Raw genomic sequence first — 26858 nt, 5'->3', positions numbered from 1 at the left:
TTTAGGTTCCAGACATTCAAATACACATACCAACTAGCAAAACAAAACAAGGTCTGTAAAATACATGTGGATGTCTATTAAGATGACAATAATAATTATTTTTAAAAATAACTGGACAATTTGCGATTTTCATGTAAGATACACACTGTTTATTTTACTATAACATTTACTCTACACCTCTCTCAGTTAAAAAGCCACTTGCTTTCATGTATTTCAGAAGAAAATTCTGAATGAACATCTAAATTCTTATGCAGCGTAGACTAAACATGGCTGTGCCCATCAGCCATCATATATCAAAGAATATGATCAACTGTTTTAACTATGAATTACATGTTCTTACACATATTTAAAAATCAAATATTAGATATCTCACAATATAATTCTGACGTCTGTCAATATTTGCATAAAAGGGAAAAAAGAAGCAAAAAAAAAGCTTAGTCCTTAGCCCCTTTCGCTTCGTCTCCAGCGAGCGAATCTGGGACTCCACTGCTTCCAGCTCCAGCGCCTCCATCGATGCTTCTCCTGCACTCAAGGACAGACACGCAAGCGACATTGTGCAAGGTGAAGAGCAAAGCCAGTAAGTGAGAAAATAAGTGAGTGAAAGAGGTTGGTAGCTTTAGCTGACCAGCGGTGCTAGCAGGCTAAAGCTACAAACACCAGGCGGATGCTCGAGAGACAGAACTTTAAAAGTAGATTTGTTTGTATGAGTGTGTTAAGGGATTGTTCACCCCAAGTAGGAGAGATAGATATTTAGTGAATGAGGAGGTATTTTATGATAAAAATGTAAATTGCGAATCTAAACTTCAAACAAACGCAGCGAAGCTACCGTCCAGTGACAGCGACAGTGACGTCACTCGAGACGTCACTTGTGGGAGATGAAGAGGTAGTAACCTCTTCATCTCCCAAGTCAAGTGACAATCTTGATGCATTGCTATGGAAACTTAAAAGGGAAGCATTCTAAATAACAGTCACCATAATAAACTCATGCAGAGGGGTTAGCTGGAGTGTTTAGAATTTATGTGTAAAGGGTTAAAGAGTGCTTATTTTAGAACTTAGATACATACCCATTCTTGCTTTGAAGGGACAGAGAAGTCCTCGGGCATTGAAACAACTGAAAGTCGTGTCTGTCAGCATTTACATGTCATGTCAATTCACTGATGGATCAGCTGATAGACGCATGTTTCAAACACTTCAGTGTCACAATGACCAATCAGCAGTGTTCAAGAGTCCACTTTTCAGAGCTCCTACTACAAGTAGGAAATGCTGCTATTATCACATCTTTATACATTTCAATAAAGATGTTTAGAGGTTGGTACTTTTGACAATACCAGAAACGTGACCCATGGTAGCCTAACTGCACGCCAGTTTACAGTCTCCCAGCTTGCACTTTCATACGATGAGCAAATTCAGTCTCATGAAAAAATAATTTGAAAATGCACCATCATAATACTTGCAGTGACGCCGCCTATGTAGATTTCAAACCCATGAAATGAAAATAGTTGCAGAACTCTCACAACTAGCCAGTTATTCCTTACAATGAGTATGTTTACACACCAATACTCTGATTTTAATATGATTAAGACAATACTCTGATTATGAGTCTATCATGTAAACAGAGATTTTTAATGACATTAATACAACTATTATTAAGATGTGTAGTATTTCCTCATTAGCCGCGTTATTGATGTGCAGTACAGACATATAAACACCAAAATCAAATTATTACTGTCGTGTAGGACTTTTTGGCTATTTTGCAACAAGATTTTCGGTTGTTTGACACCATTCTCTGCACCTACAAAGTCAGTAAAGGAGGACAGTTAACACACAGAGTAAACACCTGGAGATTCGTCACACTGCCATCATCATCACCGAACACACACAAGTTTTTTTTTCAACTCGCCGTGCTGTATCAAATTCCATTAAAATAACACTCTACCAGCAGTCCTTACATCATACTCGCATCAAATACCTCAGAGTTTGTGACAGGGGGCATGAATGAAATGATGCTAAACAAAGTGAGCATTTAAAGTTGAAAATTTAAAAATGAAACACCTGAAATGACATGAAACACAGGAGGAAACATTAGACAGCGTGCTGACCTAATTACTTTAATCAATCTATGTACTATACCATGTTAAATGAGAACATGAAAGGAAGATCCTAAAAGCAAATCATATAAACACCTTAATCATATTATTCCCTTATTTAGATAAAGGTAAATAATCTAATTACTGATGTCCATGTAAATCTAGTCAATGATTGGATGGATACCAATAATGGAATGGATACCAATAATCCGATTTTAATACGATTAAGACATAACTCTGATTAAGAGTCTACCATGTAAACAGTGATTTTTGATTAATTTAATCTGACTGAAGTCATAATTGAATTCAAAAGAAAAGAAATCGAATTAAGACATGTGGAGTATGCCGATTTTAGCCGCGTTATTGAAGTTCAGTACAGACATGTAAACACCACAATCAAACTGTTACTGTCGTGTAGGATTTTCACAGCATTTTGTGACAGGGTATAGTCTATACACATGCATGGCTGTTTTTTTTAATAAATAATTTTTTAGGGGTTTTCACTTTTATTTGACAGGACAGTTGAGAGAATTGACAGGAAAGTGTAGGGAGCAGAGAGAGGGGAAGGATCGGCATAGGATCTTGAGGCGGGTATCAAACTCGGGTCGCCGTGAACACCGGAGTGCATGTGTCGTTTAAAAAAATTAAACACCCAAAATTGCATGAAACTCTGGAGGAAATGTGGATAGCGTGGTGACGCAGCGACGTTAATCGAATTGTGTGCTATAACATGTTAAACGGGATCATGAAAGGAACATTCAAAAAGCAACTCATGTAAACACCTTAATCATATTATTGTCTTATTCAGATTAAGGCGAGTAATTCAATTACTGATGTCCATGTAAACAAAGTCAATGAAAGCTAACAGATGCTAACATTGTCTTGTCTGTTAAATCTCAAAAGATTTTGTCCAGGTTGTGTAATAAACGACATTTTAAACAACATTCAATTAGAAAATTTTTAAATAGTTCTTTTAAATTATAATACTATTTCACAATATACACTTATTGTAGTATTTTTGGTCAAATAAATTCATCCTTGTAGAGAAAAATAGGCATCTTTTTTATCAAATATTGTCAAATCATCTTTTGATCGGTACCCACATAGCAAAAATTCTCTGGCCCAGCTCTGGCCCACACAATCAGCTTTTGCTTGGCCCACGTATCACAGTGAATTATGGAATTATGGTACATGACTGGACCAAGTCTGGCTTCCAGACAAGGACCAAACATGGAAGTCTCAGCCAAGCTAATAACCCATAACTGCGCCTGAACTGGGCCACATATTTTGGTGTGTCATGATTACAATGAAATTGATAAACCCATGAACCATTGCACTTTAGACGCACTATGGGTGTGCTTTTTCATTAAGGGAAATGATTGGTATGATTTTTTTGGTATGACATTTTTGCAATTTTGGTATGATAATGCTTTTTTCTTTACTCAAATATGATTTTAAAGTATTTTAAAGTGGGTCAGGATAGGCCAAACTTACAGTGCGTGGCCCACATATCATTTTTGAACATTTGGGCCAAATACTACATTTGACATTTCGCCCAAGATCTGTGTGCTGCCTTAAAGATGGTGCCACCTCGGGCCAGGGTGTATGCCATGCTGAATATGGGACAGAATTCTTTGCTACCTGGGTATAGTGTACATTTTGTGGTGTACCTGTTGAGAAGCATCCTATTAAAGGTGGCTACAACACCCAAAGTTAATATACTCAATTTGTGCTCATTTCCCTCTTTTAGACTTCCTCTGAAACTCTGTCTCTCCTTCCTCATTCAGTTAATAGTAAAAGCGTATTTCATGGAAGTATCGTGTATCCCGGTGGGCGTTTGAGGCTGTTACAGCTCAGGCTAATGCTAGGAGCAGTAGTAGCAGTAGTGAGTGAGATATAGGGGCTGTCGCACGGGTACAGCTTCAGACACAGCTGCTATGATTTAGGCGCCAGTCATCTCTCCATCCCACTACTGACAGATGAGGCACTGGAGCAGTATGTTCTGGGTGAAATCAGAGACAAGCTATTGAGTTGTCTAGGTGTGTGTGTGAGTGGGTGGTTGAGTTGTGCAATCTGCTCAAACACATTTGTTTCACTTGCTGTGTGTTAGTGCATTGTATATAAAGTGAAGGAAGTTAATATTCTCTAATACACTTGGAAAAGAGCAAGCTTAACTGCAAAAAAATGACAGGTTTGTTATTATTTATTCTCCCTTCAAATATGTATGGGAATTGATCACAAACAGTTACAATGGGATATACAAAAAGATGTTTATTCGGCTTAGGGCCGCACAATATATCGTTTCAGCATCTATATTGCATTATGCTATTCTGCAATCGCCACATTGCAGGATCTGCAATGTCATGTTGGGATTAACATAACCTATAACATGACCTAATCTAATAGGTTGTAATGGTGTGGAAGACTATAATTTTAATGTGTTTTTAAGGCCTGTGACTACGATTTTAAGCTAATTTAAACCATTTGAAATAAAGTTTGACACTTTGACAAAAATGAATTGTGTTTAATTATTTACAGTGGTCAGCATAATGTAGCACACCCCATGTTAAAAATGAACATTTTTATCAGTTTCTCAGTGAATATAGGCAATGTATTTTGGTGCATTTAAACAAAACGGATTTATTAAGCAGATATATTTATTCAAATAATATTTTAGTCACCAAACTAATTTAGAAATAGAAAGATAATACAATTAAATTCAAGCAAAATATTGCAAAAAAAAAAAATTACAACCTACAAATTTTTTTGCTTCTCTTTATTTTTCCTCTTTTAAAAATTTGTATTTAATATTTTTCTATAACATAAATTTGGGCTTCTAATTTTTGACCATTATCGTAAGTTATTTTGTTAGATTAACTCCAGATTTGGCTTCAGTACTGACTAATCTAATGTATATGCACAAATATAATAATGTAAAGCTTCCTAAAAATATGAATTTGAAAGATTTGTGAGGGGTGTACTTGTATATGCTGAGCACTGTATATAAAAACTATATGGGGTTAATTTATATTTAATTATTACATTTGGAAATATTCAATTAGTGCTGTTACACTTCACCGAAAACCACAAAGCACTGTTTATTTAATTTTTTTATCCTTGTTGTAATGTTTTTATCTGTGCAATTTTACTTTTTTTATATTTTTGTATCATTTTGTATGTTTTATGCAGATGCACTTCGCTGCAAAATTATCCCAATCAATGTAAAATGACGAATTGTTTTCAAATAGAGTTACTCAAGTCATTTTGTAAAAAACATTATTCATATCACAATATACTGTATACCACAGGAAAACAAAATATCGCAATGTCAGTTTTTTTTTCCCCAATATTTTGCACCCCTAATTCTGCTATTTTCTATTCAGTGAATACAATGAATACCTAAATTATTATTTAAATTTAATTAATCTTTAAGCAAAACTGTCAGAAGTTTTGTGAAACTGAAGGCTGGATATTGATGCTGAAAATTGTGCTTTGAAACAATGCAGTGAATTACAATGTTATTTATAAAAGAACATTATATTGATAAAATATATTTCAATATTAATTTTTTTTATATGTTTTGATTAAATAAATGCAGCTTTGATAAAGAAACTTATTTCAAAAACACTGGAAATGGTAATAAAATTGGTAATTTTGGTAATAAAAATGTAATCAAATATATAAATAAATAAATAATAAAATGACACATAAAAACACAATGTATACAGTTGAAGTCGGTATTATTGGCCCCCCTGTTTATGTTTCCCCAATTTCTGTTTTAACGCAGAGAAGATTTTTTTCCAACACATTTCTAAACATAATAGTTTTAATAACTGATTTATTTTATCTTTGCCATGATGACAGTACATAATATTTGACTAGATATATCTCAAGACACTAGTATTCAGCTTAAAGTGACATTTAAAGGCTTAACTAGGTTAATTAGGTTAACTAGGCAGGATAGGGTAGTTAGGCAAGTTATTGTATAACGATGGTTTGTTCAGTAGACTATAAAAAATTAGCTTAAAGGGGCTAATAATATTGACCTTAAAATGTAAAAAAAATTAAAACTTTTATTCTAGCCGAAATAATAATATAATAATAAATAATAATAAAAATAATAAAATAAGACTTTCTCCAGAAAAAAAAAATATGATCAGATATACTGTAAAAGATTTCCTTGCTCTGTTAAACATCATTTGGCAAATATTTAAAAAAGAAAAAAATTCAAAGGGGGGCTAATAATTCTGACTTCAATTGTATAAAGAATAATAAATACAAATACATATTAAAAATTTTATAGTGCACATACTTTGTATGTTTGTGTCTTTTTATAATTATTCATTTATTGTAAAACTAAAATTATGATTTAAAGCAGTTTTTATGTCAAAAGCATAAAATAATCATTGTTTATCGAAAGAGAAATTTAGAATCTAAAACCATAAAATACTTTATTAATATTAAACAAATTATGCCTTTTAGCATTTCAAATTTGGTATCAGACTCTGTGTCAGAAGTTTTACAGCAAAAATAAATGACTATTCTATAATATCCATAGCTCAGTAGTAATAATTTTTACATTACATTACATCTACATTTCTCTGCATAAAACAAGGCGCATCATTTACCAAGCAGGATTTTAAATGTGCCTGAAATGAACAGGCCTTTAAACATCAATCAGCAAACTTACTTTTGCAATCATAAGGCAGTAAGCAAACTAACAAACCCATCTCAATGAGTAGACAGTGGCATCGACAAGGGACAGAAAAAGAATGAAGCAGAGGTCAGTGGAAGAGTGAGTTCAGTACAGACTGAGGGGCAACAAGAGAAGGAATCCTCAGGCTGATGGATGAGAGTCGGCCTTTGAGAAGAGACAGATCAACAGACACATGAGCACAGTGCAGAAACAGACAGATGGTGAGACGGATGAGCGTGAGTCCTCTCTGCCGGACACTGCTCTGAGCCAGTTCAAAGTTCACGCTGGGTTTAGGTCATCCTCACCGACACAGAGTGATGAGCCAGAGGAATGCCCCAAAAGCCCTAAATCAACTTTTGACTAACTCTCCGAGACTTTGTCAGCCTGGACAGGTAATATGAATGGGTAGTTAAGTAGTGTAGATGTTAGTTGGGTGGGCTGTTGATCTGTCCTCTGGTGTGAGTAACAGGACAGCAGGCCAGAGCTGATCTGAACTATTCATTTAATAATCAAAAATCAAAGATGGGGAAAATGATATCCGTCCGTCTGTCTATCCGTCTATCCATCTATCTATCCATCTATCCATCTATCCATCTATCTATCTATCTATCTATCTATCTATCTATCTATCTATCTATCTATCTATCTATCTATCTATCTATCTATCTATCTGTCCATCCGTCCGTTCGTCCGTCCATCCGTCCGTCCGTCCATCCATCCATCCATCTATCTGCCAGTCTGTCCATCGTGCAAAAGTATTCATATAACCCCTTCCCTGAAGCTGACCTGTGACAAATTCAGCTGACTGAACATGATTTGGAAAAGTGCACACCTTTATATATATATATATATATATATATATATATATATATATATATATACAGTCTAACAGCTGAAACTCCATATCAGAGCAAAAACCAAGCAATGAGTTGTTGAAAAACAGATTTTTGGATAATCACCAAAAAATTCAACTAAAAGTATATGCCTTTCCTAATGATTTTGCAAAAACAGTAATACATGTCTTCAGGTAATGTATGTTCTGTTGCACTTTTCAGATACTAATGAAACCAACCAATAGTTTTTACAAAGTAAATTCAAGATAAAACTTAATTTCCAAATGCAACCATGCTGTGAAACAGGCTCTTTATACAAAATCTATATTAATGCAATTGTGTTTGTTTATCATGCTTATTACTGGATATTTTACTATGCACAGAACAGCACATAAATGTGAAAAGAAGCTAGGGCTGCATGATATTGGAAAAGTCTAACATTGTAACATTTTTTTATTCTGCAATATATATTGCGATATGAATACAATTTCACTAGATGAGTCCAAATCACTATTTGGATAGAATTTATCATATTAGATTGGTTTGGATGATTCTGTAGGGCAGTGAGGAAAATATAATAAACAATCTACAAGCATTTAATAAAGAAAAGAATGCAAAATAAATAAACAATGATTTATTGTTTTCGGAGAAGTCAAACTGTATTAACGTTTACAGTAGTTGAATAATGAAATGTAAAATAATATTGCATCGTCTTCGTTTTATAAACAGTTCAATAAAAAAATTAATCGTTATACATTTTTTCAAGTTAAAAACAGTACAACTTCTTATGCCTGATTACTTTTCTAACACAGTCACAGGCCTCAAAAAACACTATAATAAATTATAATCTGGTAAAGAAATAAATATGCTAGACTTCCTGCGATGATGTCGTGAAGCATTGTTTTATCATGAACTATGGTGCACTACACAAGAAGAAATGATTGAATTCTGTGTTTCAATGCTCATTTGTTGTTCTAACAAACTAAGCAAACATGCCAAAATCTGGAAAAATTGTATAATCTGAATGGGGCTAGGTGGCACGGTGGTGCAGTGGGTAGCACTGTCGCCTCACAGCAAGAAGGTCACTGGTTCGAGCCTCGGCTGGATCAGTTGGCATTTCTGTGTGGAGTTTGCATGTTCTCCCTGTGTTTGCGTGGGTTTCCTCCGGGTGCTCCTGTTTTCCCCACAAGTCTAAAGACATGCGCTATAGGTGAATTGGGTAAGCTAAATTGTCCTTAGTGTATGTGTGTGAGTGTGAGTGTATGGGTGTTTCCCAGTGATGGGTTGCAGCTGGAAGGGCATCTGCTGCGTAAAACATATGCTGGAAAAGTGGTTCATTTCGCTGTGGTGACCCCTGATTAATGGGGACTAAGCCGAAAAGAAAATGAATGAATGGGGCTCTAGGGATGACCTTAAGAACGTCCTTCAGTGGCCCAGCCAGAGCTTGAACCTGAACCCAATTAAACACCTCAGGAGAAATCTAAAAACTGGCAGTCCATCAACAGCCTGATGAAGAGTTTGCATGCTATCTATCAGCTGATCCTCCCACCCTTCATGAAGAAAGCCTCAGTGAGGTAGGTTTAGTCTCTGGGTTGCATTTTTTTTTCCCCAAAGATCCCTGAGGGCACTTACGTTTTTAAAGACTTACAGTAACTGAAATCCATCTCCTCCTCCTACCATCTCTCCTCCATACCCTTCCATGTCTCTCTCTCTCTCTCTCTCTCTCTTTCTGCTCTCCCTGGTGTGCGCTTTGTACTGTCTGGCAGCAGATCAAAGCGCATTTGTGAATGTCACCCATGGGTATGGAAAAGGGAGAAAGAGAGGGAGAGAAATGAGATAAACCATTCATTAGTGACAAACTAAACTCCGACCATTCCGTTTAATGTGGGCATAGTTCAAGACTTCGGTATTTATGAGTATTCCCACCCCTTTCTCCTCCCCGCTCCACCTCCTTCTTCCTCTCGCTGTCATCAAGTGATGCTAAATGAGAAGAAAGGTTGTTGTCTGGGTTCTTATTGCATTATTTAGTAAGTATATTCATTCATTATACATTTTTTAAGTAATAATAATCACCCATACTCTCATCCTGTGTTGATTATCAAATCAGCAGGCAGCAATGCAAATATGCACCGCTCTAATGCTAGCGTTCACATACTTTGACATTGCAAAGCCAATAAACTAATCATTACTGATGTCATATTTCTGAGTCACTTCACAGTTTAATTGAGCCTAATACGTTTTAATGTGGGAGGTAGAATAGAACATCAGCTTAAGACAACTTTGGAAGAGTTTGTTTGAGTTTTTAAGACCGTGCTCTTGGTAACCGTTTATGTGGTTTCTGTAAGTGTTTATATGAAAAGCGTCTTTAACGGTGACTCATGCTGTCAGATTGATTCAGTACACCTTTCCTTTAGCCTCAGGGGTGAGTCTGAGAGTTCATACACACATACAGGAGTAAAACAGCATTAAAACGGTTGAGGGTCATAGTTAATCATGATTACAGTAGCTAAATCGTGATAATTCCCATTAGATTAGAGCACTTCCTGCGTCCTTTAACTCTATACTGTGTGAAAATCGGCTTTTACTGGCTGAGAAACATTTGCATGATCAAGGCGTGTTGTAACTCAAGTAGGTAATTTACCTCGGGTCATTGGTTCAGCATAACCAAAACATTACTTGTACCACAGTGTGTTTGATACAGCAAGAATGAGGGAGGGGGAGGACTGTGGGAGAACTTTTCACTTTGAACAAAGTTCTGGCTCAGTTTTCTTTCTGTCGAAGCATCTTTGCAGCAGATAAGCTGTAAAACAAAACTTACTTATGGCATTCTCTCTCAGTCTGAACTTATTTGATCTCTGGTACCTGCCACAGGGACATTTCTCATTACCAGGTGCAGAGGAAATGCCCTATGGGTTTGGTGGGTGGGACTTCCTGTGTCATATTTTTTAACTATAATCTGTCGCTTCAACATAAATCCCTCAAAACTGGGTAGGAGAGGCTTTATGGGTAACGGTTTCCTGGAATGTGACTGAACGAATGTAGCCATTTGCCCCAACAATTCCAGCCGTTCCTGAAACTGAATGAATGTCAGTCACAAAGTTTTATAAGCCCTGCCCCTTGAGTGTGTTCATTCATTCAATATATTGGTGTTACTCTTTCAGTTGAATTCAGCGTGCTCAAAACAGGAACTGGACTACCGTTTCCAGTATGGCTCATTTGTCAGTTCCGCATCTTAATTGGGTTCTTCTCTGCATGTTCTGAATGGGATTCAGACCAACATCTCCAGTATAGTAAACTAATGAAGATGCTAAAACCGAAGCCTCTAACATTAGTTGCTAGAGTGCAACTTGAGGAGAAGGGAATGGGTTTTACCCAAACTTTTCTGTTCTCCGCTACACCAATTTTCCTAAAATTCACTCCCATCTGGGACACTCCAACACTGTTACCCTTTGGTTCAACCTGCCCTTTTCCAAATGGGTATCTAACTGGCATTTTTGACATGGGAGGTAGGTGATCTAATGAGGATGCAAAAGACCCTAGCCTCATGTGTCAGTCACTAGTCCCCCTTGTGGCCTCGGGAGAGATGCTTTCTCACACAGCTCTTACTTTGTTCCCATTACACTAACCCTCCTAAACCTCACATTTCCATTATTGCACCAATGTAACTCTTTAATTTTACTCGCCCCTCTCCAAGCAGGCTTCAAATCAGAGTTTCCTGCATACAGTAAGAAGCAGGCACACTAACAAGAATGCAACAGATTGCAGCCTTCCAAGTAACAAGTATGATTCTCGAGGAGTAAGGTGTACCTGCACAGATCTTTCTAGCTAGTCTCCATTACACTAGTTCAGGTCACAGCACCAATGTCACCCACTGGTTCTAATTCCCCAATTCCTAGTAGGAATTGAACTGGCTTTTCCAGAAGACAGCAGCCTCTAGCACCAGTTACTGGTGTGGGCAAAAGTATCTAGATGCAGACTTGGATTTGCAAGCTGAAACTGCATATCTCAGAGATGCAATGTTAGACAGAATGCACTCAGTAGAGGTAGTGATGTCACTGTGAGGGGTAGGGTTAGGTGTGCGTATTAAAAGCATTGCATGCAGCCCACCTTGCAATGGCACCAATTCTGCACCCAGACCCATCTCAGTGTGGAAGCAAAGTTTACCTCCACAGCTTTTAATAGCTGGCCTCCAATACACACCTCTCTGAAACTTAGTCCCATCTGGGTCACAGTACTACCATTTACTACAGTAAGTGGGATTTGAAGCATTTCCTGCATGAAAAGCAGAAACACAAACAAGGACATCATTTAAAATGCAGTGTATGGTTAAACATTTCTGTGCCATCCATGTACTGGTTCTTATGAAAATTTTATTATTAAATTGAACCAAATCTCAACTGTCCTGTGGCGTAACTGTCTTAAGCATAGTTAAATTACAACTCTTATAAATTAAAAAGAAAATCAGAAAATACCTCTTATTGTGAGGGACTTATGTGGCAGGTAGGATGGTTTAAGGCTGTGGGAAGTTGCGACAACTGGGCATGCAGTCATTATTCATTCATTCATTTTCTTTTCGGCTTAGTCCCTTTATTAATCAGGGGTTACCACAGCAGAATGAACCGCCATGCAGTCATTAATTCAGCACACACTTGTGACAATGTATTACAATTACTCTTTTTTTTCATTACAGTAAAGGGAAGGTTTACAGTTGTGTATACATTAATAAAAGACAATAAGTTTGACGCATCAAGCACAAGACTATATAAATCAATCAAAACCCCCAGGAAGTTTGTTTAAAGCTTAAGTCCTACTCATTTGGAGCTGACCTGGCCATTTAAAGCTGGCTTTAACCTGCGCTTATAACAAACTCACCTACATGGTCAGTCGCTTTTGGACCTCTTGAGGCCTGGAAAATTTTTCCTGACAGGTCTCCATCACAGTCATGTTTGGGTCACGGCACCAATGTAATCCGTTGTCGAGCATTTCTGGTATGGGAGGCGGACAGTGCTGGGCACACTCAGTCATTAATGGATACTTAACTGAGTCCAAGGGGAGAGGTTTCTACAAAGCTCTAGCTTAATATGTATATTAGAACGTAGTATGTCTATTTCATGTGTATAAATGAATTCAGAAGATACTTGCACTAACCTTATATGAAAAAAGAAGCAAGGATTCCATGTGGACCCGTTTTAGTCTTCTGTGGGCCTCTGCTTACAATATTACACTATCTAATCTTTGTTCTTTCCACCTTTTTACCATTTATGTAAAATGGCCTTCATACGTGGGAAAACGCGATATTATCTGTCTGAAGAGTCATTAGTCTGTCGAGTAGCATGTTGAACGGGTTAAGTGTGAGACTGCAGGGTTTAGGAAATGAGTAAAAGGCAGACAAACGTATGTAGTGTCACTGGTTCACCACTGGAAATAAGATGCACGCTCTGGCAGCTGGAAACCATTTGCTCCCTAAGATGCTTAGGAGTGGAAATACACACACACTCGCACACACATACAAAGCTACTGTAGTTACATAACATAAGAGAGGTGAAGAGCAGACAAAAGCGCTATATATATATATATATATATATATATATATATATATATATATATATATATATATATATATATATACACACACACACACACAACTATCGAAAAAGATAATTTGTTGCTTGAGGTTGGCGTTGAAAGTTTTCTGAAACAAGATCAGTTTTGCATTTGCAGGCTCCATGATGCTGTTGTATGGATCCATAAGTAACTATTATATAATCAAATTTTAGGTAGGAATGTAAGTTGAGGTGTGTGTGGTCTTGTGTGGATTAGTTTAAAATGCAGGGCTGTTTACGAGCACTGCTGTTAGTTTGGGTATAATTACAGAGAGTCGTCCTTCAGTGTGTGTGTGTGTGTGTGTGTGTGTGATTTTAGTTCAAACTGCAGTCTGTAATAACATGCGTGCCGGGTTACTGCGAGTACAGTGATGCCATTTTGTATTATTAATGGCATTTAACTTCATTGCCTCCTTTTGGTCTTCGTTCTAGTATAAATAAAAGTCCAGCGCTCATGACATGAACCGTACAACACACGTCTCGGTAGTACAAAGTTAGATTGAGTGTCTGCCTCATAGGACAAGCATGACACCTAGTGTTGGTATGAGGAACTGCAGAGGAAAAGGAGCATTTGATAAAGAGAATACTGTTGCACAAAACCCAGTATAATATGTAGCATTATTAATTATTTACCTCTGATCTGTAATAATGTATTCAAAATCAGCATACATTTGTTTGGTAGAAAATTAAGAATTAGAATAAATAGAATTTTATGGAATAATATTTACCTTTTTTAACCATGTCAGAATTGCTTTAAAAACAGGCCAAATTTATGAATCCTACATTCGCATTTCTATCAAACAATGTGATAATTGCTCTCAAAAATTGTAAAGAAATATTATTTTATTTTAGAAAACTCTTAATTTCACACTGTGGTGGTTGATCCATAGGCATAAACGTGTGAGATCTGGAAAAAAAAAACATGAGAAATATATTTTATTTAAATATTTGACTAATATAACTTCATAGTTAATAAACAAGGAAATATTTTGTCACCTAATGGTACTCCATACATACCAAGGTTCAAAATGACCCAAACACAGCATGTTTGGTTTTAAATGATTATATTTCTAAAAAATAAAAAAATAAAACCTTGGTAAAAATTTCACAAATTAATATTTTGAGCATCTTGTACATTGTTCCCCTTTGCATTTGAGAGAATTTGACATATACTTTCAGGTCAAAATGAATCTGAATGCATTGTGAGGGTTAAAATAATGCTTCAAATAATTTATTTTTATATTTTTTTTCCTTCCTCAATAAAAAGACACAAATTAAGACCAAATCAACTTCAGCTTGGGTGTGTTCCTTTATTAAAGAAAAGAGGCAGTCGATGTAATTGTCACGTTCTAGAGCTGAAGCATCACCTAAATTGTCTAGGTTATTAAAAAGATGTCAAACAATAACTGAAAACAGATGCATATGCTCTTTAAGTTTATTTCAAGTTGACCACTTGCATGACCAGAACTTAAATGTTTTGGAGAGAAAGAAACATAACAAAACACTGCCAATAAGTGCACAAGCAATTCATTTGCTTATCAAACCACATGAACCAAAAAAAGAAAATTAATTACATTTACTACGTAAGCCATTGACTAGTTCTTGACCTCTAGTGTCTTCAACTGCAGTTGCTTTAGCATGACGTGTGCAATTGTTGTTCTAGAAGGCTTTAAAGAGCTGGTTGGGTAGATAGCCCAAATGAAGGAAGGATGTTTGAGCCTCTCTCTCCAAATTGGCCAGTTCCTGTACAGTCGGGGCCAATATATCCACATGGCCCTTGTATAGACCACCTGGTGTATGTGTATGAGAAACAGAGTTGAGTGACAGACATTAAGAAAATGTCCTATAAGTGCGGACATCAGAAAGAAACTCACCTCCCGTGGCCCTGCGCTGGCCGTACGTCACTTTACCGTCAAATTCATCCACAGGAACTTTAATGTCAGGTTCACACTGAGTGATGGTGCATTTCAGATGCTCTTCGATGTCTGACAACAACTACAAATGGAAAAAAAACATTCTAAGTATAAAAATATATTTGTTATTGTGAACTTAGGCATGCACAACAGTTCTCACCTCTTTTTCATTGTACCAAATAGTGCATCCTCCATTCTCTTTGAGTCTGGTGTTATAGCAGCCTTTTCCTCTGCTAGCACAAACATGGTACCACACCTGTGTGCATAAACACACATACACAGATGCACAAAAATGACATTTCTATACTACAAAAACTGGGAAAAAAAAGAATTGTTCCCTATTTTCTCTTCAATGGATCATGAGCTAAACAGTAGATGACACTGTACTGGATGCTCTGGTTGCATCTAATTTCTAAAAACACCACTTGAATCTCAAATAAGTAAGCGATTAAGTACATTCAGGCAGTTGTTATCACAGATTATTACGTGACATTTCAAATACTTGATTCTGATTGGTCACGACATTCCAAAATAACAACCGATGAAACTAATAACACAGGCTCTTCTGGGTACTGTGAATCCTCTTGACTGTCCCTGAAAAGGTTCACAACTTTATATATGATGAGTGTCAAGCCTTTGTTTTTGACAGTTTGACACCATTTTGACTGAATAATACTTAGGTTAGTATATGCTCCATTAGCTCCATTTAACAATTTCAATCAGCTTAGTATTTAATTAAATAATTAATAAACTATTACAGCTCAGAATAATGTTTTGTGTCTAATTTATACATTTTAGTGGCAAGTGTCTGTGTAATAATTTGGATAACTTACATCCAGGGAGTTATTTTCACAGAATAAAACCCTTCAGGCTCTGTTTTGGGTCGGGCTGCTTATAAGCTTGTTAGTCATTATGTAAGGAATAAAGTACATTCAGGCGGTTGTTAAAAGCATGCCTTGAAATGTAGTGACTGACCAATCAGAATCAAGTATTCAAGAGACCCATGTAATATCAATTAATAAAGTTAAGAAAGGTTTAAGTGAATTACAATAATGATCATACGCGGTGTTTACATGATTCCATTATTGACTGAACTGAAGCGATTTTCCTCAAGATCTTTGAGTGTACAGAGGGCCTAGAAGCTCAGAATCTATTCAAGGGAGAAAAGCGATGCATTTTGCAAATCTCAGAATTGATTTTTGCCACAGCTCTATATAAAACTAGTCTTGATTTACTTGCTGCTTACCTTCTCTTTCTCCATTGCAACCAGTGATATGGCCAAACCCATCCTAGAGGGACAAATATCAATGAATGATTTAGTCTGAATCAGATGGTTTTTTTCATATTAAATGATAGGATATATAATTGTGTCCATCACCTGTCTGCTCTGCCAACTCTTCCAATGCGATGAACATAGTTCTCCTTCTCATCTGGTAGAGTTACATTTATCACTGCAAAACATTATTTAAAAAAATATATAATTTTAGATAGGATGGTAGTTTTTTTTTTTTTAACTGAAACAATTTTACTTTAAGTCATTTTAATTGGCACCATACAGCAACACTTGTACATTTAGTAAGAGTCTAAGTTAACAAAATCTAAAATCATAAGATGAAATAAGATTACCATAAGGAACACCACGGATATCAATTCCTCTAGCAGCCACATCTGTGCAAATCAGAAATTTCACCTCCTGTTTCTAAAGTGTGGATCATAAAATAATACATTAAAGTCACAATAATTACTACGGTACATTTCTTGTACTATTGAAATTGAAATCAATTTAGTTTTTTTCAGTTAACTATTTTATGGTTTCCTTATTACACCATAATACCACAAAATAATGAACAATGTACAAAATGTTCAGTTCTTTAGTGGAATTAATTATTTTTTATTAATAAGGAAGTTTGAGCTGAGAAAAAGAATGTTCAATGTATTTTTAAGCATTATAGTTTTAATAACTCTTTCCAACAACATTTTTTTTTGTCTTTGCCAAGGTAACAGTAGGATTCTAGCAGTTTAAAGTGCAAATTAAAGGTTTAACTAGGTAAATTAGGCAAATTGGGCTAATTAGCCAAGTCATTGGACAACAGTGGATTGGTCTGTAGCCAATCAGAAACAATAATTGCTTAAGGGGCTAATAATATTGACAGTTTTAATAATATTATCAGTTTTTACATTTTTAAAAAATATATATAGTTTCTTTCCACTTTCTCCAGAAGAAAAAAATATTATATATAATATTATATCTGTAAAAATGTTCCTTGCTCTAGTAAACACAACTTGGGAAATTAATTCAATTAAAATTTTACAGGAAAGCTAATAATTTAGCATTTAATTAAAGTAGTTATAGTTACTGCATGTGATTCTATATAAAATTTACTGTTACTACTATGGTAAGTTCATGTAACAAGGATGCTGTAAAATAAAGTCTACTTTGTTTTTCATTACCTTGAATCGCTCCAAATTATACTTGCGTTCATTTGGTTTTCTGTCACCATGAAGGCAGACACAAGAGAACTGGTGTCCTTTCTTATCTGGTCCTGAAGGAAAAGCTGAATGCTTAATGGCATGTTGTGGCTGTTTATTAAAGATGCTAAAAGCTGGTGTGTGCACCTCACCTCCTCCTTGCTTGATGAAGTACTGCTCCATATTATCACAATCGATCTTTGTCCGGCAGAAGATGATGGCCTGATCCATCTTGTGCTCTTTAATGGCTCTGACTGCGTACTCCCCCTTCAGGATCTTAATAGCCTCTGACCACATCTCTGATAAAGCCATAAAACAGTATTGCTTCATATCAGGGCAGATCAAGGTCCTTTTCTAATGTTTAGAATACAACATTCAGATTGTTACCTGGGCTGTTGGCTCCAGGTCGTGTGTCGTCCTTTGCATGAACTTCATCAGTCTGTGAAGAGTCACAAAAATCACTGATTAAGACTTATAAAAATATATACATTAATTGATATTTTTCACTAATACATTCTCTCATAATGTACGCAAATGTGTATCATATTTTTGCATTTCAGCATTGTTTGGACCTGGTCATAATATTCTTCATCTAAAACCACATCAGATTAGAGTTTTAATGCATTCATCTAATTGCATGGAAAAAAAAATAAGCCATCTGATTGTGTAATCTATTGCTTGATTTATTTTATTATATTCTAAGAAAACTTCATCAAACTAAACAAATTACTATACAAGTTTTCAAACAAAATTAATTAATTTTACTTGTGAAAAAAAGTGCTCAATTGTTCATGCTGCATTTGTTTGTAAATGGGCATACATGTTTGAATACTGCATGAACTGCATGAATAACGGTGTTTCCTTGGTTACTGCAGTAAACAAAGCAGCGCCATATCGAATCTAGCAGGATTTTATCGATTTCATAAACCACGCAGCATCTCAATATTCGCAGATTAAATTTAGGCAGGGATGGCACGGTGACTCAGTGGTTAGCACTGTTGCCTCACAGCAAGAAGGTTGCTGCTTCGAGCCCCAGCTGGGCCAATTGACATTTCTGTGTGGGGTTTGCATGCTCTAGGCTAAATTGGCTGCAGTGTATGTGTATGAGTGTGTATGGGTGTTTCCCAGTGCTGGGAATGCGGCTGAAAGGGCATCCACTGGATAAAACAGATGTTGGATAATTTTTGCGATTGATAAAATAAAGGGACTAAGCTGAAGGAAAATTAATGAATGAATAAATTCAGGCAAACTTTAGCATACAGCTAAACATAGTATAATCAAAAATGATACAAAATGTAGTGAAGACTTTAATATTTTTAAGGGCCTGTCTCTAAATTAATTGATTAACTTTAAAATTTTTAAGACTGTGAAAACATCTTTTTTTGTTTTAAAATATGCATCTCTTTTGTGTTAAAACAGATATAAAAACAGGTTATGATCATAAAATATATGCACCCTGATGTGGTTCTTCCCCAGTCTCTCCCAAAGCTTGTCGTTTTTTGGGTTGACAGTCACCACCACATGATGGACAGTTTCTGGTACAGAATCTTCTCCCTTCAGATCCACCCATGTGGGGAAATGCATGATCTTCTCTGAGAGCTTTTTCACGTCAAATGAGTGCAGCGTAGCAGAACAAACAATCACCTACAACACAAACACTGGTTCAGTCATGAGAAACTGCAGTTCTGACAGCTCTTTAGAAAGCAGAACTGCAGAGCCGGGATGACCTGTAGTCTCTTGCCGTCTGAGGTGACTTGTGGGATCTGGTTGTAGATCCTCATGATGAAGTCAGTATTGCCGGCCGACAGGAGTCCATCCTGAACACATTTATTTAGTCAGAAATTAGAAAAAGTGAAATATTAATTAAAAACAACTTTTACTCAATCAGAATACTTTTAAAATCACTACTAAATTATTAATAATTCAAATAAATTATAATAAATTTTAATACTTGTGTTATAATTAATTGTTAATTATTAATAATAAAATGATCAATAACTAATGTGTAATTAATTCATTTTTTTTATGAAAAATAAACACACCAAATATATTTGTTAATAATTTTAAATCTTTTACTGCTACTTTTGATAAATTTTATGCTTCATTTCTTAATAAAAGGCCACATATTGCTTCAGTCAGAAATTATGTATATTTTTTAATTAATTATTACAATTACACCAAAAAGTATTAATTATTAGTAAAATTATTAATTTGTAATTAATTTCAATAGAAAATTAAAAAATAGTTTGTAAAAATAAACCTTCTGTAACATTATAAATATCTACTTTTTACAAATCATATAATTTTTTTTCCTAAATACCTTTCAATACACATATTCAACTTACTGGCTTGATTATGATGAATGTTTATATAATGTCTTGTTAAAGGTACACATAAAACTGAAGTAAATTTGACAAATGCTATGCTAAAGTATTCCTTTAATGCTAAACTGTAAAGCACTGCATAAATAGAAGCGTTCAACATACACACTCATCCAGCACCAGGAAACGGACTTGGGAAAGATCCAGCTTTCCTGTGGATATGAGATCATCCAGTCTGCCTGGGGTGCCGACCACAATGTCAACCTTAAAGAACAAAGTGATTTAAACAAACGATTTTAAAAAGATGTATAAATTCTGTATTACAGTCATTGTATTATCATCTGAATACTAATGTATAGTCCAAATCCTCAATTTATGGTCACAATTCAGTGTCAAGAATTTGTTCGTAAAATGATCTGTGAAGTTATATTCATTTTTGCAACAACCCCCCCCAAACATTATTTTAAGGTGACGTTGTTTCATGTACTTACTATAGTAATTACAATTAATAATGCGTAACTACATGCATTACAACCCTAAACCTGACTCGCATTCTAAACCTAACCATACAGTACGTGCACATGAAGTTACTCGTTAGTTAATCAGAGAGCGAGAGAGAGAGAGTTTTAATTTTATTGCCATTTTAGCTTCTATGGCTATGTCATGGCAAAAAAATAAAAACAGATCAAGTTTACTACATTTTATAAATATCACTTTCTAGAATTATAAAAATATTCTAACAATTAAAAGTCATCAACAGCAATAAATAACACACAAGGTAAAATATATAAATAATAATAATAATATATAAGATAAAAATCTAAAACCTTTCCTTTTGATAAAAATTTTACAATTTTAGAAGGATTCACATTTAAAAATATTTTATTTAAAGTCTCTCAAGATAAAAATTGTTGTCTGATAACATTAAAAATAGGGCATTCCACGAGAATATGTTTTACAGTTTGGTTTCTGTTGCAATACAGACATTTTGGGGGTTCTTCTCCTTTGAGTAAATATTCATGCGTGAGTCTTGTAAGTCCAATACGGCATCTTCTATAAACAATTTCATCATGTCTTGACTTAAAAAATAAATTAGATTTTCTTCCTATTTCTGGCTGAATTTCAAAAAGTTTATTTTTTGGGCACTGATCCCATTCTGTTTGCCATTTGGTGAGAATAAAGCCTTTAGCTTTAGATCCAAAGGTAGGATTTTACACTCCTTTAGCTTTCTGCTAGGGCTGTTTTGGCGGCTTTCGGTAGTTAATCAGCTACAAAATGATACGTATTGTACATCTACAATTATGAATACATTTAATCAAACTGAACAATCTGGAATAGTTACGCTGTAACAATGAAACCTTAAAATAAAGTGTAACTAAATATTTTCATTATAAATGATCAATAATACAATCAAACATCAACAGACACTCACCCCGCTTTCTAAAACATTTAGCTGTTCTTTAGCAGCCACTCCTCCAATAATCAGCAGATCTCTGCAAAAGGCATCAGAATATACACCGTGATAAAGCCAAACTCCTCAGCAGATGCTATAATAATGAAAGTCTCACCCCTGTCACTCTCTGCTCACCTCAGTTTAGGGTTATCCACATACTTCTTGAACTGATTGACATTATTGAGGGTTTGTTCAGCCAGTTCTTTAGACGGCTCGATGATAAGAGCTCTGGGGGCGTTGGAGCTGGATTTGACCTGAGTCACTTTAGCACTGCCTGAGGACAAAAAAACACATGCAGACAGAACATGAGGAAACATTAAGACAAGCCCTGCAGGCAGAAACAAGCGAGTGCTATTTGAAGCTCACCTGTCTGGCTGGATTTGACCACATGACCTTCTGGAGCCTGAGTCAGGGCCACATATCCGTCTTTGGGTTGGTGTTTGAAAGCTTCATCGCCAAAGTTGAATTTCAGTTCAGCATTCTAGATTTGATGGAGACAAATACAACTTTTAATAACAGCTGGTATGTAAGAGAAATGTTATGTAGCGATCTTGGCAATGAAGGAGAAGTGTGTTTGTGTGTATGTGTGTGTGAGAGAGATACCTTTAACACACAGGAAGCAAAGAATGGCTGACTTCTCAGCTGCTGAGGGATTTCAAAAGCCAAACCCAGATCATTCCCTGTGAAAGTCAATCAAATATTCATGACAGTGGCTTACATTTGTATTACAGTTGATACTGCTATATTAAACTTTCATAGAGGTTTACTGATGTTCAAAAGTTTGGGTTAAGAGACTTGTCAAATAAGTGTCTTGCTTAACAATGGTTCATTTATCAACTGAATACAGTAAATAAAACGGTGTGTAAATTATGAAACATTTTATACATAATTGACAAACTGTACTTTCATCATTTTTATTTATGTATTTTCCAATTATTTATTTGTAATTGTAATTTCAATTTGCTTTGTTTATGGGGGACATTCTACCAGAAACATACATGTTCACTTGTAAAACATTTGACAGGGCCTGACTTAAGCTTGTCGTGCTCAAAACATCATACAAAAACAAGCATAAAGTCATACAGTTCAATGATAGAACGCATCCTTGATCACTGTCAGCTTCTTCTCCATCAAATAATATCACTTCCGAGTCATAGCCTTAAAGGTGTATTGCACGCATTATGATAAATTTAATGCAAATGTGACAGGACTTACAGAAACATGGGGACAATTGTAAAATTATTTGTATTATATATTTGAAGTATTTTTTTGTAGAATTTATTTATAATGTTGTTTTTAATCAATTGTTGTAAATGACAAAAACTTGCTATTTCTTGTTTTTCCTTCTAAATAACAGTTTTTAGCATAACAAACCTATTAAAGCTGTAGGTTCAGTTGGGCTGAGGATAAGGACAATGACAGGGTTTGTACATTTGTAAATAAAGTGTTTTTAATAAAGAACCAAACTCTGAGAATTAAATGAATGACATATTCCAACAACAACTCACGGAAATTAAACATCAGTCCATTTTAGAATTTTTTTTAGATGAAATAACTTTTATTCACTGTTTTTATGTTTTTTTTTTTTTTTTTAGGAACAGATCATTTTAAAATGTACTTTATTCACATGTTGTTAAAGCTTTATTTCCAGAAAGATTTATTGTTATTATGATCATCATCATCAAACAGAATTCTGGTTTAGGTCACGATTTAGTGTAATTTTACAGGCTTATACGTTGCCACTATTTTTCAAATGACTAGGATTTTATAATCTGGTAGATTTTTGTATGACTTAAAATACCATAACATCTAGTATGAGCACTTATTATTTCATATTATATTAAGTAAATATAGAAAAAGTATGTGGTGTCACTTTAACCTAAATAGACATTTCCAGTTTGAAATGCTTTCTCTCTCTATTACATAATGACTAACTATATCATATTGTATGTGACTGTGTGTGTCTATCTACCTACCTACCTACCTATTTTCATGCAGACACAAAACATACATCTGGTATTCAGTGGTGTGTTTAACATTATAATTTTCAAAATGAATATACATGATTTAAATAAGCATAGCTTGACACAGGGGCAGAGTGCAACAACAGACTGAATTAAAAAACAACAACAAAAAAGTTTTATTTATTAAAAATGTCAAATGGCATAACTAAGGAGATCCCTACCATTTTTGGAGAATGACACATGGCCTTTTTCCAGATCTATGTAGCATCCAATGGTGTCGTGCATTGTGAACTCCTGGAAAAAGTAAATAAAAAAAATAATAAATAAAAAAATAAGTAAATCATTGTCAATGTATTAAAAAAATGAATCTCAGATAAAATGCCATTCATTATATCGTACCTCTCCATAACTATCAAACTGCTTATTGTGAGATTTCTTTCCGGTTCCCCCAAAGCCAAATCCATATTTATCAGTTCCTAAGAGAGAGGAAAACAGAATAAAAAACAATATAATTACTAAAGGCATGACGTAGTCAGATCATTGAAATGAGATCATAATGAAACAAACCCAAGTCCAGTGATGCCTGGGCAGTGGACCAGCCCACCCTGCACAGCCCTTGATCGTGACAGGCTACTTCATAATAATACCTCCCTAGGGGGAAAACAAAGTAGAATAACTATCCAGAATTACAACAATAACAAAAAGATTGTTTAAAAAACATATCTATTTTTAAACCTTTTGTAACTGCTTTGGTGGTACGACAGCCATGCCATTCTTTGAACTCCCTGCTCTGACAGCACAAGCCATCTGAACCAATAGCTGGAAAAAATCATATAACAGTTTTGTTGCAACATAACAACTAGGAAGAATCCACATGAAGAGCTTAAAGTCAAACTAAGCCTTTAGCATTTAAGTGTGCACTTACCAAATGCTGTACTTCTATCAAAGGGGTTCATCTGCCATTTACTGAAAACTGGAGTGGACAAGAAATCCAAATTTATTAATAATTATAAGTTCATTCATTTGCTTTTCTTCTGTTACTTTGCTTGTAGTTTTGAAAAATTGATAAGTATAATTTGCATACATCTATAGTATTTATTTATTTAAATTATTCAGTTGTTTGGAAATTTTAATTTTGTGCATATATATATATATATATATATATATATATATATATATATATTTTTTTTTTTTTTTTTTTAAGTAATTGTTATGGTCCTGTTACAATTAGTTTTAATTCATTTCAGCTTTATTTGAATGAATTAAAATGTTAAAGGATGTTAGGTCAGCCTATGGAAATTATGATATCAATGCAAAATATATACACAAACATAAATGAGTTTAATGACATAAATACAGTGAAATACAGAACGTTTAATACCTGCTCCTCCTGTCTTTACCGCGCTGCGTCCCTTTTTTCCCTCCTGCAGGTCTTTAATGGTTTCATAGACTATTTGGATGACTGGAATACTGAAGGCCTACAAGACAACGTTTATAAAAAATACAAGTAAACAATATGTAAAAGTATAATATTTCAGGGGAAGAGCTGCACACACGCAGACTGACTCCCACAGCGCACGCACTGGGGGGTTGGGGTGCAACCCTTAAAGGGCAACATACATACATAAAGTGGTATATACACATAGTACTGGCCGTTACACTACCAGCACTGTCTTCCATCTCTGGCATAAATAAGGTTCAGTTTCTTGCACAGGCAGTTTGTTTTGCTCCTTAAGACATTAATGTATTGGCATATGGCACAGGTAATGTATATATATATATATTGCTTTCAAAGTGCTGGTAGCTTTTCCCTTGGAAAAAATCAAGGACAACAGGTTCAGCTAAAATTAGGACTGCACAATATACCATTTTAGCATTTGATGTTGCAATGTGCGATTCTGCAAAAGCCACATGTTCACATCTGCAATGTCATGTTGGGCATAATATAACATGACCTATAACATGACCTAATATAACAGGTTCTAACAATATGAAAGACTTTCATTTTATTGTGTTTTTAAGGCCTGTGACTAAGATTTCAAGATAATTTAACTATTTGTGCACAAGAAATTATAAAATTTACCACTTTAACGAAGATGAATTGTGTTTAATTATCTATATAATGAAGAAGTGTTCCTTAACATTTGATTGTTGCGTTTTGAACCTCAATGCTGTTAGACTTAACCGAAAATCATGAAACACTGTTTATTTATTTATTTTTACCTTTGTTGTATTGTTTTCATCTATGCATTGTTACTATGTACTGTATATTTATGCAGATACACTCCGAATACCAATCAATGTAAAATGATGATTCTTTCCAAATAGTTACTCAAGTCATCTTGTGAAATTATATTAATATTGCAATCTATATCGCAGGAAAACAAAACATAGCATTGTCAGTTTTTTCCCAAATCGTGCAGCCCTAGCTAAAATCACACATATTCTGTTATAAATGAATAAAAGTAACACTTTAGTTTAAGCCCTAACTAGTGGCTTATTATTTGCCTATTGTTAAAATACTGGATGTTTATTAGTACTTATAAAGTACATATTCTGCATGATCTTATTCTTCAACTCTAATCCAACCCAATCCCAACAACTACCTTAATAATTATTAATAAGCTGCAAATTAGGACTTCATTGAGTCATAGTTAGTTTGTCAACAGCTACAATTGTACCTTTAAATAAATGACGCATACTTACTCCAGTTTTTCCGCTTCCAGTCTCAGCAGCCTACAAAACATGTAAATGAATAGTAAACAGCTTTTATACTCATAAGAGTTATATGTGATTATTTTGTAAAAGTTGGTTTTATATTCACACATTTGGGCTCTCAATATAATATAACAATTATTATATAATTCAATTTCAGAAAAGTATTCTTTGCAAATTCTAAATAAGGAAATCACATTAGCAGCCAATGACCATCAACGTACAACATTGTTCACAGTCACATAGTTGCTAATGTTGTTTTGAAGTCTAATTACATGCGACTTCATACTGTATATTCATAATACCATGGTAAACAATATAGGAACCATGTCACTGAACGAATGTGCGAATATAAACCCAACTTTACGTCAATGATATGATTTGCTATGCATATCAGATCTCACCATGAGCACGTCTCCTCCACCCAGAATCAGTGGAATGGATTCGGCCTGGATGTCTGTTGGCAACCTAAGTTAAAAGGAACCATCAACCCATCATCTACTTCATTTATACAAGCATGACTAACATATTAATAATACACATTATGATGTAAGAACATTCTAACTCACAGCCAGTCCATTTCTTCCACCGCCTGTGCAATTTCAGGCATCACTCCCATTTCTGTAAGGCAAAATAATAAGATATAAGTTCGCATACATTCGGCTTATTATTAAATCCTTATTCTGATAGTCTCACTAAAACGTTGACATAAATCTCACCGCCGAATGCTGCCATGGTGTCAAACTCCTGCGAGCCTCTCCACCGGAAGTGACGTATGCTGATTTTGACAGAGTACAAGTTAGA

At 34.9% G+C, this 26858-nt stretch overlaps 1 protein-coding gene across 1 annotated transcript; it reads right to left on the bottom strand.

Annotated features, from left to right (window-relative positions):
• Window positions 1-14504: 14504 nt before the first annotated feature.
• On the bottom strand, window positions 14505-26841 carry ddx1 (DEAD (Asp-Glu-Ala-Asp) box helicase 1). Its single transcript, XM_056481670.1, has 26 exons — window positions 26774-26841; window positions 26624-26675; window positions 26459-26522; window positions 26046-26075; window positions 24721-24817; window positions 24265-24312; window positions 24075-24158; window positions 23907-23990; window positions 23739-23815; window positions 23561-23633; window positions 21979-22055; window positions 21742-21856; window positions 21511-21649; window positions 21355-21415; window positions 20088-20186; window positions 19329-19418; window positions 19057-19245; window positions 17989-18040; window positions 17754-17900; window positions 17584-17675; window positions 16759-16831; window positions 16511-16583; window positions 16379-16421; window positions 15293-15388; window positions 15094-15214; window positions 14505-15009 (listed from the first exon to the last, which is right to left on the bottom strand). The coding sequence occupies exons 1-26, from the start codon at window positions 26787-26789 to the stop codon at window positions 14879-14881; spliced, it is 2223 nt and encodes a 740-aa protein (XP_056337645.1). The 5' UTR covers window positions 26790-26841; the 3' UTR covers window positions 14505-14878.
• Window positions 26842-26858: the final 17 nt, after the last annotated feature.

The sequence above is a fragment of the Danio aesculapii genome, chromosome 20 (genome assembly GCF_903798145.1).
Source record: "Danio aesculapii chromosome 20, fDanAes4.1, whole genome shotgun sequence".
In the NCBI taxonomy this organism is placed as follows: domain Eukaryota; kingdom Metazoa; phylum Chordata; class Actinopteri; order Cypriniformes; family Danionidae; genus Danio; species Danio aesculapii.
This window is presented reverse-complemented; position numbering and strand designations above follow the sequence as displayed.